At 42.2% G+C, this 18,001-nt stretch overlaps 1 protein-coding gene across 1 annotated transcript in view; it reads right to left on the bottom strand.

Moving 5' to 3' along the window:
• Positions 1-18,001, bottom strand: part of GTDC1 (glycosyltransferase like domain containing 1) — a 488,045-nt gene that overhangs the window by 136,220 nt on the left and 333,824 nt on the right. Inside the window, exon 6 of the mRNA XM_082260340.1 lies at positions 2,830-2,939. Within this exon, the coding sequence (XP_082116466.1) occupies positions 2,830-2,939 (110 nt within the window). The remainder of the gene's footprint in view (positions 1-2,829; positions 2,940-18,001) is intronic.

Genomic DNA, 18,001 nt, shown 5'->3' with positions numbered 1-18,001 from the left:
GGGGTCTGTGGGCAAATGGCTTATTGGAATCTGGAAGCCCCCTTTACCCCAACCCTATCATCAAAAATGTGTAAAAAGTAAATAAAGACAGTAAACGAGTTTTGACAATTCCTTTATTGAAAAAATTAAAAACAATGTCCCCCGATGTAGATCCATCTCACGCCGCCCGCCGCACCCAAAAAAAGAAAAAAAAAAACCCTCCGGCCTTGTCAAAATCTGCTCCTCCATTTGCCATTTCTTATATAGGTTAGGGGTGGGGCCACCTGATGTCACCTGGTGACGTCATCAACCCAGCATGCCCTGGTCGGTGATGTCACAATGGGTGGGGTCAACCGCTGAACCCACCTCTTAGCTATTCAAAAAATGTCAGATGGAGGAACAGGAAGCCCGCAGGAAACGGTAGACGAGATCAGAGTTTTTTTTCCCAGGTTCGGCAGTGTGGCGGGTGTCGTGAGCTGGATCTACATGGGGGGACACTGTATTTTTTTTTAATAAAGGAATTGTCAAAAACTTGTTTATGGTCCTTTTTCACTTTTTACACATCTTTAGTGAATGGGTATACTCATTCACTTTGGGGGGGGGGCGGTATGTGAGGGCCCCCTTAATAAGGGGGACTTCTGGATTTCAATAAGCCCCCTGCCCGCAGACCCCCACAACTCCAGCCCAGGGTAATGAGGACAAGGTGCTTCGGGGTGGGGGGGCAGGAGCCATTTGCTCTTGCTGCTGTCAGTCAAATCATGAAAGGAGAGAGCGGAGGTCAGGGCTTTGGATGCACATAGCCTGGCGCAGGGTTGAGCCCGCATGAGTGGGATTCTTTTTCTATAGTTATATAGGGATGTGGCCACATATAGCAGACGTTAACCTCTAATTTATGACACATGTCACTTTCTTGGTGCTTCAAAGCATCTCCAAAGCCTCCAATAGAAGTCTATGACAAGCTTTTACGGGGGCTATTTTTTTTTTTTTGGTGTTAGCTTCACTTTGCTTTGGGGGTATTGCAGGAATTAGATATCCCAGAATGCACTGGAAAACCAACCAGAGATATTGCAGGAATGAGATATCCCAGGATGCACTGGAAAACCAACAAGTGAACCAGAAAGATGGCATTAACAGTCACTTCTAGTTCATGTGTTTATATTCTGGAAGTGTCTGGTACAGACATCACATCTGGTGTGCAGCGTGGAGCAGAAGGAAGGTGAGCAGGGTCTGGACTGGAGTAGAGCAACTAGAAGAGGACACACGTGGTATGCAACATGTGAACACTATACCAGGTGAGTGGGTACTGGAGAGAGGACTGAGTGGCAGAAGATCAGCATTGCTAGGGGACCAGAGCAGGAGAAACTAGCAGTTGTCACACGTGGTGAGCAGTATGGGAGCAAAATAGCAGGGGGTGAGCAGGCACCTGAGAGAGAGGAGGATCAGCTGAGCTGGGGTTTACTACTGAGTGGGGGATTAGCAGAGCTGGGGGTACTACTGAGCAGAGGATCTGCTGAACGTGGGTACTAATAAGCTTGGAGATCTGCTGAACAAGGGTATTAATAAGCTGGGGACTTCCTGAACAGGGGTACTAATGAGTTTGGGATTCTACTGGGCCCATTTAAACCAAATAGAAAATCAACACACACAGGGCATTTGTCAGGCTTCATTAAAGCTTCAAAAAAAAAAAAGCATCACAGAAGCAACAAAACACACATCATAAAAGCATGTTGAAGCTGAAGGCACTTTATTGTGTGTTAAAGTTGAAGCAAAGGTAAATGAGCCCTAACGGTGTAGTATTTCAGGTTCTGTTAAAATTTGTATTCAGTAAAAATTCAGAAAAGGTAGTGTAACAGAACATTGCCTTTGACAGAGAATATTTGTGCTTACCTGGTTCATGTGTGTGAAGGATTTACCAGCAACCATTCGGTTATTTACACTCCCTGCTATCATACCTCTCTTTGCACTGTGAGCCCCAGGAAGTGACTCCTTATATGGACATTCCATGAAGTCAAGGTATGGCCACCCTAGAGACAGAATGTCTGCTGATTAACGTAGGGCTTTTGTCTACATTATGTTGATTTGGGCTGAGGCAGCTTTTGTTAAGTGTGGTAATGACCCTACCTATTTGTCTGGGTGGATGTCGGGCCATTGTTTAAGTAGTGTCTGATATACTCCCCAGGTGTATAAAAGCCTGTATTCTTGTTTCAATAAACAGTTTTTCTTGACCCTTCAAAACGTAGCGTTGTCTCGTTCCTGGAGGGGGATTTTACTGCATTATTACCCGGTCGTTCAACAGCTGAACCTGACTCTCCTCTTATGGATCTTATGGTTGGGATTATACTACTCCATTACTACACAGGGACTTGCCAGGAAAAAGGACGTCTCCAACGGCTGATACCCTCTCACCATCCGGGTATCCGTTACAGGTAGTAAAGTCAAAAAGGTAGAAAGACACAAAGGGGGGCAAGGATTTTTTTCCTGCTAAGGGTCCCAATTTATCTAAAACAAGCTCAGCATACAGGTTCAACCAGCATTTAATCTATTAAATGCATTTGCCAAAGAAGAGAGAAATATCCTTACTTCCCTAAATAAACACAGAAGGACCATCTCTTCTTTAAGAGTCAGTCCAACATGTTCTATGGACAGAAATACAAAATAAGAAGTTTTCATAATGTGCGTCAAACTGAAGAATGGGATATTTCAAAATGGAGAAATCTTCTGCCAGTTACCCCAGGGAGCCTGTACATTCTTTAGATTAGCAGAACAGTAGAAAACCACATTTAGAAAAGAATATATTGTTAAACTGCGAAAAAACAATCATTAAAAGAAAAAAAAAAAGAAAAAAGATACCTGGAACATCAGTAAACATTTCCCCGAGCACCGACACAGAGAAAGGCAGCTCCATCTCTTTAAGTTTCCTCAGGACTTTAAAGAAGGTCTCCGGGTCTTTATCGTGCTCCCTCAAAAACAAAGAAGAAAACATGTTTACTTAGGAAAACCCACCAGAGACTTGAGGTTTTGTTCTAAGGATATCATATTTTGGTTTTGGGGGCTAGAGGTATTGCAGAAACATTTAAAGCTTTGCCCTGTAGCCCTGGCTCTGCTCTGAAAGACTGTGGAGAGGGTTCTAAGTGTTCTGTTGCTGGGAGCCATTTTCTTTTGATCATTACACAATTAAGGTTTCCCATATTGTCTGTCAGAGTTCACATGGCCATCTCAGCTGCTGCCCAGATCTTATAAGGCTTGTTTCCATGTTCACAGGATATTCCTCTCCAGGTAATAACTGCGCTCAGATCCGCAGTGGACACCCAGGCACTTGGTTTGTGTTGCTCTCGGCTACTGTTTGCAGTTTCAGAGAAGTTAAAAGGAAAAAGAGTTTTAAACGCAGTTTTAAGGAATAATAAGCATAGATGTGCAATATCCACTTTGTAGCTTTTACTATAGCTGGAGAGTTGCTTCCAGTTCTAGTTCAAAGGAATGAGAGTGAACACAATCCTTGTTAGACAGATGTAACCAGAGGTGGGGAGATCAGTCGCCAGTATTAAGGAACGTAGACAATTGCAGAACTGTATTTTAAAGGGCAATTCTACGCAACAGGTATTTTCTGTAATTATTTTTAATGTTGGCATCTCTTGGTGGTAGGTTTTAAAGGAAGACTGTAAAGCTGGCCAGGGCATGGCTAATGTCAGGCACCCAGGACACATGCCTCTCATCTTCTGTAATATGTCCTGGGTGCCACCATGGTCACCCTGATCACTCGGAAATGACTTTAGAGCTTAGGGAAGCTGTGCCTAGGCTCCTCTATGGCTCCTCCATGTCACACGACAAAACAAGAAGAGCAGTATGGGAGGAAGAAAGTCTCCAGGCATTCATTGTGTATTTGAGGTTTGTAAGTTCAGGGAGGAAGGAGAGATTTGTACGGGGGACGCAATAACATGAGGGTATAAAAGGATTTGGGGGGGGGGAGGGAAGAGGATTTGTGCTGGTATGGGAATTTAGGGAACAATTTGTTAGGAGGGTGTATTTGAGGGGGGTGGGGGAGATGTGCTGGGAGGGGGGAGAATTTGTTCTGGGAGGGGGGCTTGAGAAGGGAGGGGGGGGGGGTTGTACTGGGAGGGCGGATTTGGGCAAGAAGATGATTTATGCTGGTACACGTGGTTTGGGGATGGGGAGTATTTGTGCTGAGAGAGGGTATTTTTGGGGAAGAGGATTTGTGCTAGTATGGGAATTTAGGGAACAATTTGTGGTAGGAGGGTGTATTTAAGGGGGTGGGGGAGATGTGCTGGGAGGGGGGAGAATTTTTTCTGGGAGGGGGGCTTGAAAAGGGAGGGGGGGTTGAACTGGGAGGGCGGATTTTGGCAAGAAGATGATTTATGCTGGTACACGTGGTTTGGGGGTGGGGAGTATTTGTGCTGGGAAATGGTATTTTGGGGGAAGAGGATTTGTGATGGGAAGGGCGATTTATGATGGAAAAGGATTTATGCTGGGGGGGGGGGGTTGTGCTGAGAGGGGAGTTTGAAGGCAGGAAGAGGATTTGTGTTGGGAGTGAGGATTTGAAGGAATGAGCAAAGAATTGTGCCGGGAGGGGGAGTTTCAACAGGGGGTGGGGTGTAATGGAGTTGTACTAGGAGAAAGACAGCAGAATGACACAGATTAGCTCATCCATCTGCTGTGTATCCTTTCACTGCCCAGTCACAGGCAGGGAGTGGGATACAAGGTCTTCTTTTTTTGCCTGGCAGGGCTGTGCTATGTGGCACAGCTGTATAAATCTCAGAACTGGATGGATATATATACAAATCCTTTAGTAAGTAAAGCTGCTCCCTTATATGCAGTATATTGTATATACATAGATACATACATACATGTATGTATAAATCATCTGAGTATTTAACTGTTTGCTTGGAGTTCAGCTTTAATTTTAGGCAAGACATAACTAGTATGTGTATGTATTAATGCAAGTTAGGGACGTTAGATTGTAAGCTCCTTGAGGGCAGGGATTTATTTGAATGTACAATTTACACTATATTGTCAAAAGTATTGGGACGCCTGCCTTTACACATACATGAACTTTAATGGCATCCCAGTCTTAGTCCATAGGGTCCAATATTGAGTTGGCCCACCCTTTGCAGCTATAACAGCTTCAACTCTTCTGGGAAGGCTGTCCACAAGGTTTAGGAGTATGTCTATGAAAAAATGTTTACCATTCTTCCAGAAATGCATTTGTGAGGTCAGGCACTGATGTTGAACAAGAAGGCCTGGCTCGCAGTCATAGTTACAGAGTAGATGAGGTTGAATAAAGACAACAGTCCATCCAGTTCAACCTGTGTAGGTGTGTGTGTGTCAAAGACAAATTCATTACCCATAACCCTGAATGTTGTGATCTTTGAGATGCACGTCCAAGAGTCTTTTAAAAGTAGCCATACTCCCCGCAGCTACCACCAATTGTGGAAGAGAGTTCCATAATCTTACCCCCCTTACAGCGAAAAACTCCTTACATAGCTTAAGGTTAAACCGCCTCTCCTCTAATCTCATTGTGTGGACACGTGTCCTCTTACACTCCTTGAGACTAAATCGTTTTTTCCTATGCTAAGATCCCCATTGAGGTATTTGTAAATCGATATCATGTCCCCTCTCAGGCGTCTCTTCTCCAGGGAGAATAAATTAAGCGCTTGCGAACGCCCTCCAATCCCCTAATTAGTTTAGTTGCCCTTCTTTGGACTCTCTCCAGTTTCAGCACATCCCCTCTGAGGATTGGCGACCAGAACTGGACAGAATACTCCAGATGTGTCCAGACCAGGGTTTTATAAAGTGGTAGGATTATGGTTTTATCTCTGGAATATATCCCCTTCCTTATGCATACTAATATTCTGCCGGCTTTGGCAGCTGCAGCTTGACATTGCATGTTATTGCTTAGTCTATCTTTTTCTAGAACCCCCTCCCAAGTGCAATACCTTACTCTGCAATACCTTACCACTCTGTTATTCTGTTAAGGTCATTCTGTAAGATTTCTATATCTTGATGAGAAGCTATTGCCCTGCCTATTTTTGTGTCATCCACAAAAACTGAGATTGAGCTAATGATTCCATCCTCAATGTTATTTATGAATAAATTAAACAAAATTGGTCCCAGGACTGAGCCTTGGGGGACTCCACTTACCACTCCAGACCAGTCTGAGTATGCGTTATTTATCACCACCCTTTGGACATGCCCCTGTAACCAGTTTTCTATCCAAGAACAAACCTTATGGTCGGTGCCTGCAGAACTTAGTTTGTAGATTAAGCGTTTGTGGGGAACTCAAATGCCTTAGCAAAATCCAGATACAGCACATCCACAGGTCTCCCCCTATCTAGCTCACCTCCTCGTACAGTCTCAGCTCTAATTCATCCCTACGGTTTTCTGTCAGGTTGAGGTCAGGACTCTGTGCAGGCCAGTCAAGTTCCTCCAAACTCGCTCACCCATGTCTTTATGGACCTTGCTTTGAGCAGTGGTGCGCAGTCATGTTAGACCTGGAAGTGGCCATCCCCAAACTGTTCCCACAAAGTTGGGAGCGTAAAATTGTCCAAAATGTCTTAGTATGCTGACACCTTAAGAGTTCCCTTCACTGGAACTAAGAGGCCAAGCCCAACCCCTGAAAAACACACCTACACCAAATGATTTGGACCAGTGCACAAAGCATGGTCCATAAAGACATGGATGTGCGAATTTGGGGTGAAGGAACTTGACTGACCTGCACAGAGTCCTAATCTCAACCCGACTGAACACCTTTGGGATGAATTTGAGTGGAGACTGTGAGCCAGACCTTCTCGTCCAACATCAGTGCCTGACCTTGTGGACAGCCTTCCCTGACAAGTTGAAGCTGTTATAGCTACAAAGGGAGGGCCAACTCATTATTGAACCCTACGGACTAAGACTGGGATGCCAATAAAGTTCATGTGCGTGTAAAGGCAGGTGTCCCAATACTTCTGACAATACAGTGTATATGTAAATTGCTGCAAGAATTGACAGCGCTATACAAGTACCTGTAGTACTTAAATAACACACAACCCCAGAATATATACCTCCATTTTTTGGTCTTCATTTAAATGTTTGTTTTGCTATATGTTTATGTACAGTGCATCCGGAAAGTATTCGCAGCACTTCACTTTTTCCACATTTTATGTTACAGCCTTATTCCAAAATGGATTAAATTTATTTTCCTTAAAATTCTACAAACAATACCCCATATTGACAACGTAAAAGAAGTTTGTTTGAAATCTTTGCAAACGTATTTAAAATAAAAAATGAAAAACATCCCATGTACAAACGTATCACAGCCTTTGCTCAATACTTTGTTGAAGCACCTTTGGCCCCAATTACAGCTTTAAGCCTTTTTTGGGCAATTTCTCCCATTTTTTCTTTTGCAGGACCACTCAAGCTCCATCAGGTTGGATAGGGTGTACAGCCATTTTTAGATCTCTTCAGAGAGGTTCTTTTCATTATTTTTTATATTCATATTTTATTAATTTTTCCATATTCATATGAATTTCACATTATAACAAGAAAGATCAACATTAATGTATAACATCACTTGTAAATATTGCATATAAATATTGCATTCATGATAATCCCCCCTCCCATTCCAAAAAAAAAAAAAAGGAATCAATTATTAAATCAAACCCCTCGTATTCGATTCTCCATTATCCTTCTGATATTTCGAAAACCTGTCCAGAGATGTTCAATCGGGTTCAAGTCTGGGCCCTGGCTGAGCCACTTAAGGACATTCACAGAGTTGTCCCGTAGCCACTTCTTTGTTATCTTGGCTGGCTGCTTAGGGTCGTTGTCCTGTTGAAAGATGAATCTTCATCCCAGTCTGAGGTTCTCTCGAGCAGGTTTTCTTCAAGGATGTCTCTGTACATTGCTGAATTCATATTTCCCTCAATCCTGACTAGCCTCCCAGTTCCTGCTGCTGAAAAACATCCCCACAGCATGATGCTGCCACCATCATGCTTCACTGTAGGGATGATATTGGCCAGGTGATGAGCGATGCCTGGTTTCCTCCAGACGTGATGCTTGCCATTCAGGCCAAAGAGTTCAATATTTGTTTCATCAGATCAGAGAATTTTGTTTCCTTTGGTCTGAGAGTCCTTCAGGTGCCTTTGGGCAAACTCCAGGCAGGCTGTCATGTGCCTTTTACTTAGGAGTGGCTTCCGTCTGACCACTGTACCATACAGGCCTGATTGGTGGAGTGCTGCAAAGATGGTTGTTCTTCTGGAAGGTTCTCCTCTCTTCACAGAGAAATGCTGGAGCTCTGTCAGAGTCACCATCAGGTTCTTGGTCACCTCCCTAACTAAAATCCTTCACCCCTGATCGCTCAGATTGGCCGGACGGCAGCTCTAGGAAAAATCCTGGTGGTTCCAAACATCTTCCATTTATGGATGATGGAGGTCACTGTGCTCATTGCAACCTTCAATGCTGCAGAAAGATTTTAGTACCCTTCCCCAGATCTGTGCCTTGATACAATCTTGGAGGTCTAAAGACAACTGGTCTTCATGACTTGGTTTGTACTCTGACATGCACTGTTAACTGTGGGACCTTATATAGACAGGTGTGTGCCTTTCCAAATCATGTCATATCAACTGAATTTACCACATGTGGACTCCAATCAAGTTGTAGAAACATCTCAAAGATAATCAGTGGAAACAGGATGCACCTGAGCTCAATTTTGAGTGTCATGGCAAAGGCTGTGAATACTTATGTACATGGGATTTTTTATTTTTAAGTTTGCAAAGATTTCAAACAAACTTCTTTTACGTTATCATTATAGGGCATTGTTTGTAGAATTTTGAGGAAAATAATGAATTTAATCAGTATTGGAATAAGGCTGTAAAGTAACAAAATGTGGAAAAAGTGAAGCACTGTGAATACTTTCCGGATACACTGTATATATTATTATTATATAGGATTTATATAGCGCCGACAGTTTACGCAGTGCTTTACAACTTGAGGGTAGACAGTACAAACACAATACACTTCAAGTGTCGGTTCACACTAGTGCGATCATAGAGATCGCATGTAATTCGGAGCGCACTGCTCCTAAATCACATGCGATCTCTGTGCGGTGCAAATTTCAGCCATACAGTTTGTATGGCTGAATTTGCACCGCAACCGCACTAAACACGCACATGACCCTTTTTTTAATCCGCAGCAGAATCGGATCGCATGGTGGTTCACATTAGTGCCATCCGATTCTGTGTGAACTTGCAGATCGCACTGCGATATACGATCTCCACTGGGGGTGTCGTTAACTTTTAATTGACACCCCCTGCGTATCGCATATGGCAGTGTGAACTGCCAGGGGTGTGGATGCGATGCAGGAACACGCTGTAAATTTGCAGCGTTCCCGCATCGCACAAATGTGAACCGGCACTAATACAGTAGGATTCACAGGGCCCTTCTCCTTAGAGTTTACAATCTAAGAGGATTAAAAAAGATGTATATATATATATATATACACTGTATATATATATTTTTTTCACTGTATATATATATATATATACACAGGCCTTTTTTCAGCGGGAACGTGGGGGAACGCAGTTCCGGCACCTCCAGCACTGAATGTATGTAATTGCAAGGAATGCAACATTGTCTATTGATGCTGGCTGCTGAGGGATCTATTGTTGCTGGTGAGGATCTATTCCTGCAGGAAGGTTTATTGCTGCTGGGGAGGTCTAGTGTGGCTGCTGGGGGATATATTGTCTCTGGAAGAGATCTCATTTTGCAGGGGGGGTCTATTGTTAATGGGGTGGTTCTTATGTTGCTGAGGGGTCAGTTGTTGGGAGGGATTCACTCTTTATGGAGCAGTCTATTGTAGCTGGCTGTTGGAGGGTCTATTGATGCTGTCTGCTGGGAGATCTGTTGTTGCTGCTGGGGACCCATTGTCGCTGGCTGGATTTATTGCTGCTGGGGATCTATTATTGTTGGCTGCAGGGGATCTATTTTACTGCTTTTTTGTTATTAATAAAATAATCCATACAAATTGCTTAGTACCACAAATTTTACTTATTTCTGTATTTTCTAAAAAGGATGATCCTGGGAGGTGGGTAGTGGGTGGAACCAAGGAACGGTTCACGGAGGTAGGTAGGGGCGGAGACAAGGGGAAAGTCTGAAAAAGGGAGATCCTGCACCTATTTTCTGAGAAAAAAAGCCCTGTATATATATATATATATATATATATATATATATATATATATATATATATATATATATATATATATATATAATTATATATGATATTGTAATAAAATAATAATTTGTAGAATGTTGCTATCATATTATATTTTATTTTGGAGATTGGTTATATTTTGGATACACATTCTAGGAAGGGGTTATTTTTGTACTTCGATTTTTTGGCCAGAATTCTCTTTAAGCAATTTATTTCAGGTCTTCTAATTTGGTAGCATTCAGGTGGCGATATTTAACAGCATACAAGACGTCTTTAGTTGCTCTTGAACATATCCTTCAACGCCCACTGTTGTAATTAAAAGTTACGAAAAGTCACCTTGAGAGCAGGATAATAAAAATAACAAACAAAAAGTTCTGCAAAGTTCTTGAAAAACTTTCAGTCGGTGAAGGTCAAGTCGTGTATAAACACAAATGCACACAAAACACCTCGAAATTCTCCAGCTCTGCCGGGCTTAGATTGCACTCCTTAGGTGAGGTATTAGCAAAGCTTATTTATTTCCATTTCCTCAGCTTTATTTGCTCGTTCCCCTGTGATCAAACTGATTTCCATGATGTGCCTCTTCTTAATTTTAATACCCGTTTTGCTCATCATATAGACACAAGCATTTGCTATAAAATAATGAAACCATTTCAAAGACTAGTGAAAAAAAAATAAAAATAACAAGAGAAGTAAACTTTTCCCTTTTTTTTTAATTAACTGATGTGTGGCCCTGCATGTATAGACGGATATATTTATGTATATATAAAATTAGAGGGAAGGAAGGTTAATTAACATAAAAATCTCGCTAGTTGAGATGCTGAATTTTGCATTTTCTCCAGCCTCCAGTAAGTAGTTTGATTTCCCCGTAATGACCCAGTTCTCCTAATGAGTAACATTAACCCCTGGCTGTAGCTGTCCAGGACTTAATTGTCAACTAAAGCTGAAATAGGAGTTTGTCGATGTGCAGGTATGTGGTATATTAGCTAATTTTACTCCTATCCTCTAATAAATAAATCTGTTGCCAGGGCAACAAGGACCCTTTTATCCCTTATTTGAGGGAAAAAATTGGATTTTTACGCCAGGCTTTTGTAGAAGCAGGAGCAGAGAAGGGCTTATTTCTGTAACTACGGATCAAATGTGAAGGGTTGGGAGAAAAAGTTTCTTTGTTACCCCCTTAACCAGATTTTCATGCCCCGTACACACGCGTCGATAGTTGGCCGGGAATTTTCGGCCAACGTCCGATCGGCCGATTTTCGGCTTGTTAGAATGATGCTTTCAACAACCGACTCCGACTTTTCGGCTGAATAAAATCTGGTGTGCAGGCTATAAAATTTTTGTTGGCCGTCAACACAACGGCCGATTTTCGGTCAGTCAGTACAGATTTTGGCAGACAAAAATCTAAAGAGCAAGACTGGGCACGCTCAGAGAAGAAAAAAACACACGGAAAGTAAACCAGCACATGACATCACTTCTGAAGTAGATTTTTGTTGGCCGAGAAAATTCGTGTGCAGTCTAGAGCACATTCCAACCAACACAACAACACTGGACAAAAGACGGCCGATCGGTCGGCCGATAATCGTTGCGTGTATACGAGGCATTACTGTCAGAGTAAAGAAGGGGGAATCTAGTTGTCATGAGTGAGGGACAACACTTTCAGACATGAAGCCGCTAGGGTAGAGTAGCTCATAACTATCAACCAGAAATCACCAGCATTACTTTACCACCTCTAAAGGTGCCAACAGAAAGGATAGAACATCCAACTAGCTAACACACTAACACTAGCAAGTGCTCAGCAGAAGCCACTGTACTAACTATATGATGTTAGTACAGCAATCTCCTATTGTGTGTATCCCCCCAACAGAACGCACTGGTCAGCGCTATCAGCCATTGACTGAGAGCGTGGATCAGATGCCGATCTGTAGATCTTTTTAGGCACACCCATCGACAAAAGCCGGCCGAGCAGACCGGCTGCCATACACACAGGCGGAATGTTGGCCAGTTTATAATGAACTGGCTGATGCTGCCCAATATTCGGCCTGTGTGTACAGCCCTTTAGCCTCTCTATGCTTTCAATGGGGCTTCTACCTGCAGCTAACACTAGGAACCCCTGTTTGGTCACCCAAACCTAATCTTTACCAGCCCCTTTTGCTACTGTGAATGGGACCTAACAACACCAGCAAGGGGTTATGTTACTATGACAGGATAGCACCACAACTTTCACACCTCCCATCCTACTTTTAAGCCCTGGCGGCATTCAGCCTGAGTGTACTGTAGGGGGTCCAACAGAAGCTGGCTGTTCAGCCAATTTCAGTTGAAGGGGCATGACCAAGAAAGGTCTGCCGACCAGCTCCCGACCAGTGCTCTCAGCCAATGGCTATCCCCATCCAAGAAGAAAATAGAACAGCAGGGGAGATCGCTGTACTAACATCAGATTGTTAGTACCGAAGCTCTGAACTGAGCTGTCAGTTCTATTTTGTTCACCCCACTGAGTTGAATGGAAAAAAAAAACTAGCAGTGTGTGCTAGGCTTTAGACAAGCAACATTTATACATTACATGGTGATTGGATTAGGATGTCCTAAGGCAGTGGTCCTCAACCCTGGTCCTCAGGGCCCACTAACAGGCCAGGTTTGCAAGATAACTGAAATTCATCCCAGGTGATATAATTTGCTGCTCAGTGATTGCAGTACTCTAGTCTGCATCTCCCCAAGGTAATACTTAAAATCTGACCTGTTAGTGGGCCCTGAGGACCGGAGTTGAGGACCACTGTCCTAAGGTGTGAAAAAAAAATGCTGGGGAATCTTCATGACACTTTAGGACCTAAAGAAGTGACTTGGTAAGCTACAAAATGTCTTCAACGTTACAGAGCAAGTGCAGCTGAATATGGCTGAACTGGATAAATGAGAACCTTCACAGACAATCTCTAATGATGTTTGCTAAAATCTCTGTAATGTATTAAACTGGATCCCCTGTGTGTTTTCCCGAGCATTTTAATGTGCAGTAAAGTGCATTTTAATTCTGGTGCATGTTCAGAAAGGGGCTGTTCACACACCTTAGCATGGGCGCTGCAATAATTCAGTACTGTTGCACTTGCTTTGGATAGGATGCAGCGATGAGCATCTTTCTAGGGCACTGCCCTGAAACTTCACACTGAAAACTAGAAGGATTTCTGACCTCTGGAGTTTTGCACAAAAGGGAATGAGCTCTTAGAAGTAGATGTTAGAGAATGGTGTAGGAGAGCAATAAAAGTTAATTAGGTAATGTTTTCCCTGGATTTGAAAACAAGCCAAGTTCAGTATGGTGTTCACATCCAATATAGGTTTGAAAATGCATACAGGCAGTCCCCGGGTTACAAACATCCGACATACCAAACGACTCCTACTTACAAACGGAGGGAGACATCAGGAAGTGAGAGGAAATTTACCCCTAGGAAGGGAAATTCACTCCTGTAAGAGTTATAATGGGAATTAGGTGTCTCCACTGAAGCTTTATCACCAATCCTTGTTTCCACAACAATCCATAATTTTCAAAATCCAATTGTCATAGGGACAGAAAGTGATGTGAAATCTTCTGAACAGGGGCACAGACAGCAAAACAAATGTTACATGGATGTTAACCCTTCCCTAAGCTCCCCAACTAACTTAGAATTTATTGTTTTGGCTGGAGCTACACTTAACAAAATGTACCTGTTGCGACTAACATACAAAATTCAACTTAAGAACAAACCTACAGACCCTATCTTGTTTGTAACCCGGGGACTGCCTGTACTTCAAAACATGTGTTTTGACGCATTTTCAATGCCAACCTAACAGAAATATACAGATCATTATTGCCATTATTACTGTGAAATATTTAAATTCAAAGTAATGGACAACAAGGGAAACCCTTTTCTTCAGAGTATGGTACCGCAATTTTTATATAACGTTTCACTTGAAAAAGTGTATTCTCTACACACCCACAAAACAATATTACCTCCTGTTTGGAAGGCAAAAAATAAGTCTTAAACAGAAATACAAAAAAGTGACGGCAGAAAAACACAGAATAGTCCATCGAGTCTGCCCATTTTTTTATTTTATTTTGCATTTTAGTCTGACTATAGATCTATGTTTGTCCCAAGCATGTTTGAAGCCATTTACTGCTGGCTGTCTCACTACCTCTGCGGGTAGTTTATTCCAAGCATCAACTCCCCCTTCATAATACTTTCTAAGATTAATTTTGAACTTTCCTCTAGTTAGCTTGAGGTCATGTCCCCATGTTCTTTATTTTGGTTTTATATTTTTAAAAAAACTGCCTTCCTAAACCTTATTCACCCCTCTTGATGTATTTAAAGGTTTCAAACATGTCTCCCCTTTCCCTTCTTTCCTCCAGACTGTACATTTTAGGTTCCTGAAGTCATTCTTGATATGTTTTATCCCCCAGACCTTTCACCATTTTTGTTACCCATCTCTGGACTCATTCTATCTTATCAATATCTTTCTGTAAGTGAGGTCTCCAGAACCAGACACAGTATTCTAAATGAGATCTCACTAAAGATCTATATAGAGGAATCAGAACCCCCTTCCTCCTGCTGGTGATCCCTCTAGTGATATAAAGATATATATATATATATATATAGAGGAATCAGAACCCCCCTTCCTCCTGCTGGTGATCCCTCTAGTGATATAAAGATCTATATAGAGGGATTAGAACCTCGTTCCTCCTGCTGGTGATCCCTCTAGTGATATAAAGATCTATATAGAGGAATTAGAACCTCGTTCCTCCTGCTGGTGATCCCTCTAGTGATATAAAGATCTATATAGAGGAATTAGAACCTCGTTCCTCCTGCTGGTGATCCCTCTAGTGATATAAAGATATATATAGAGGAATCAGAACCCCCCTTCCTCCTGCTGGTGATCCCTCTAGTGATATAAAGATCTATATAGAGGAATTAGAACCTCGTTCCTCCTGCTGGTGATCCCTCTAGTGATATAAAGATCTATATAGAGGAATTAGAACCTCGTTCCTCCTGCTGGTGATCCCTCTAGTGATATAAAGATCTATATAGAGGAATTAGAACCTCATTCCTCCTGTTGATCCCTCTAGTGATTCGTCATAGAATTCTTTTCACTTTTCCCACCGTCTGGTCAACCTGTTTGCTCATTTTGCAATCTGAAATAAGTACCCCCAGATCTTTTTCTTCTGTAGTGCTGGCTTACACTGTATCCCCAATCTTGTACACTCTCAAGGAATTCTATTTTCCTAGGTGCATTATTTAACATTTAGAAACATTGAACTGCTTTGACCAATCTTCCAGCAATGCCAAATCATGTTCCATGTTACAAACACCTCCAGGTATATCAACCCAATTAACTACTTCCTGCAAACCAATGTACCTGTAGACATCAACCCGGTACCATTTTTCAAGAGCCGGCGGTCAGCTTTTAGAAGATAAAAGCAGATGTGGCTTAGCAGCCACTCGGTCATTACCCCAGCAAGCGGGAGGGGGCGTTCCCCTCCCCTTCCCGCAGCTCTGCCCGGGTCTCCTGTCACACCGGGAGACCAAAGCAACCAGCCGACACATCCGATCTCCGATCATGTAACTCGGAAGCAACATCACCACGTCACTTCTGGTGTACTTGGCTGCCAATGGCACTGATCTCAAAAAAGTTCAGTATTCAAAAATGCAGAATTTGGCATTTTGAATACTTTGAAGTGCAGCGGAGGGGTCTTTTAGACGCCCGACTCCTCCATAAAAAGTATGTGTCACTGCCTAATACTGTGACAAGAGATTTTTACATTGCTGGCCTGTAATTGCCAGCTTCCACCTTGCTGTATTTGTAGATATGTACAATATTAGCTATCGGCCTGTCATGGGGAACTTCTGTTAGAAGAAATTGATTAAAAAGATCCGTTAATGGTCCAACAACTATATCTCAAAGTTCTCTTAGAACTCTGGAATGAATACCATCAGGATCTATTGCTTTATTAAGCTTTAACAGAGCCAGTTCCTCTGCTACCTCTTTCTCTAGAAATCCTAAAAATGAACTGTCATTACTAGAACCAACATGAATTCCCCAACTTGTTATTGTTAGTGCAATTTATTTTGGAGAAGACTGAACAAAAGTAATTGTTTAAATGGTTTGCCATGTCTCCCTCAACATATGTGTTCTGCCTAGTTTTCATTTTAGTGATCCCATTGTATTTTTTACTTGCATCACTCTTGTACATAAAAAAAGGTTTCATCTCCTTTCTTAATAGATTTGGCAATTTCCTCCTCTTTCTGTGCTTTGGCAGCACTGATAATGTGTTTGGCCTCTTTTTGTCTATTTTTTTTACTCTTCTCTGTCAGCTACAACTCCTGTTTCCTTGAATCTTATACAGTGCCTTGCAAAAGTATTTGGCCCCCTTGAACTTTGCGACCTTTTGCCACATTTCAGGCTTCAAACATAAAGATATAAAACTGTAATTTTTTGTGAAGACTCGACAACAAGTGGGACACAATCATGAAGTGGAATGAAATTTATTGGATATTTCAAATTTTTTTAACAAATAAAAAACTGAAAAATTGGGCGTGCAAAATTATTCAGCTCCTTTACTTTCAGTGCAGCAAACTCTCTCCAGAAGTTCAGTGAGGATCTCTGAATGATCCAATGTTGACCAAAATGACTAATGATGATAAATAGAATCCACCTGTGTGTAATCAAGTCTCCATATAAATGCACCTGCACTGTGATAGTCTCAGAGGTCCGTTTAAAGCGCAGAGAGCATCATGAAGAACAAGGAACACACCAGGCAGGTCCGAGATACTGTTGTGGAGAAATTTAAAGCTGGATTTGGATACAAAAATATTTCCCAAGCTTTAAACATCCCAAGGAGCACTGTGCAAGTGATAATATTGAAATGGAAGGAGTATCAGACCACTGCAAATCTACGAAGACCTGGCCGTCCCTCTAAACTTTCAGCTCATACAAGGAGAAGACTGATCAGAGATGCAGCCAAGAGGCACATGATCACTCTGGATGAACTGCAGAGATTTACAGCTGAGGTGGAAGACTCTGTCCATAGGACAACAATCAGTTGTATACTGCACAAATCTGGCCTTTATGGAAGAGTGGCAAGAAGAAAGCCATTTCTTAAAGATATCCATAAAAAGTGTTGTTTAAAGTTTGCCACAAGCAACCTGGGAGACACACCAAACATGTGGAAGAAGGTGCTGTGGTCAGATGAAACCAAAATCGAACTTTTTGGCAACAATGCAAAACGTTATGTTTGGCGTAAAAGCAACACAGCTCATCACCCTGAACACACCATCCCCAATGTCAAGCATGGTGGTGGCAGAATCATGGTTTAGGCCTGCTTTTCTTCAGCAGGGACAGGGAAGATGGTTAAAATTGATGGGAAGATGGATGGAGCCAAATACAAGACCATTCTGGAAGAAAACCTGATGGAGTCTGACTGGGACGGAGATTTGTCTTCCAACAAGACAATGATCCAAAACATAAAGTAAAATCTACAATGGAATGGTTCACAAATAAACATATAAAGGTGTTAGAATGGCCAAGTCAAAGTCCAGACCTGAATCCAATCGAGAATCTGTGGAAAGAACTGAAAACGCTGTTCACAAACGCTCTCCATCCAACCTCACTGAGCTTGTTTTGCAAGGAGGAATGGGCAAAAATTTCAGTCTCTGAATGTGCAAAACTGATAGAGACATACCCCAAGCGACTTACAGCTGTAATTGCAGCAAAAGGTGTCGCTACAAAGTATTAACTTAAGGGGGCTGAATAATTTTGCACGTCCAATTTTTCAGTTTTTTATTTGTTAAAAAAGTTTGAAATATCCAA

Source organism: Pelophylax lessonae (genome assembly GCF_965119305.1).
Source record: "Pelophylax lessonae genome assembly, chromosome: 6".
Taxonomy (NCBI): Eukaryota; Metazoa; Chordata; class Amphibia; order Anura; family Ranidae; genus Pelophylax; species Pelophylax lessonae.
This window is presented reverse-complemented; position numbering and strand designations above follow the sequence as displayed.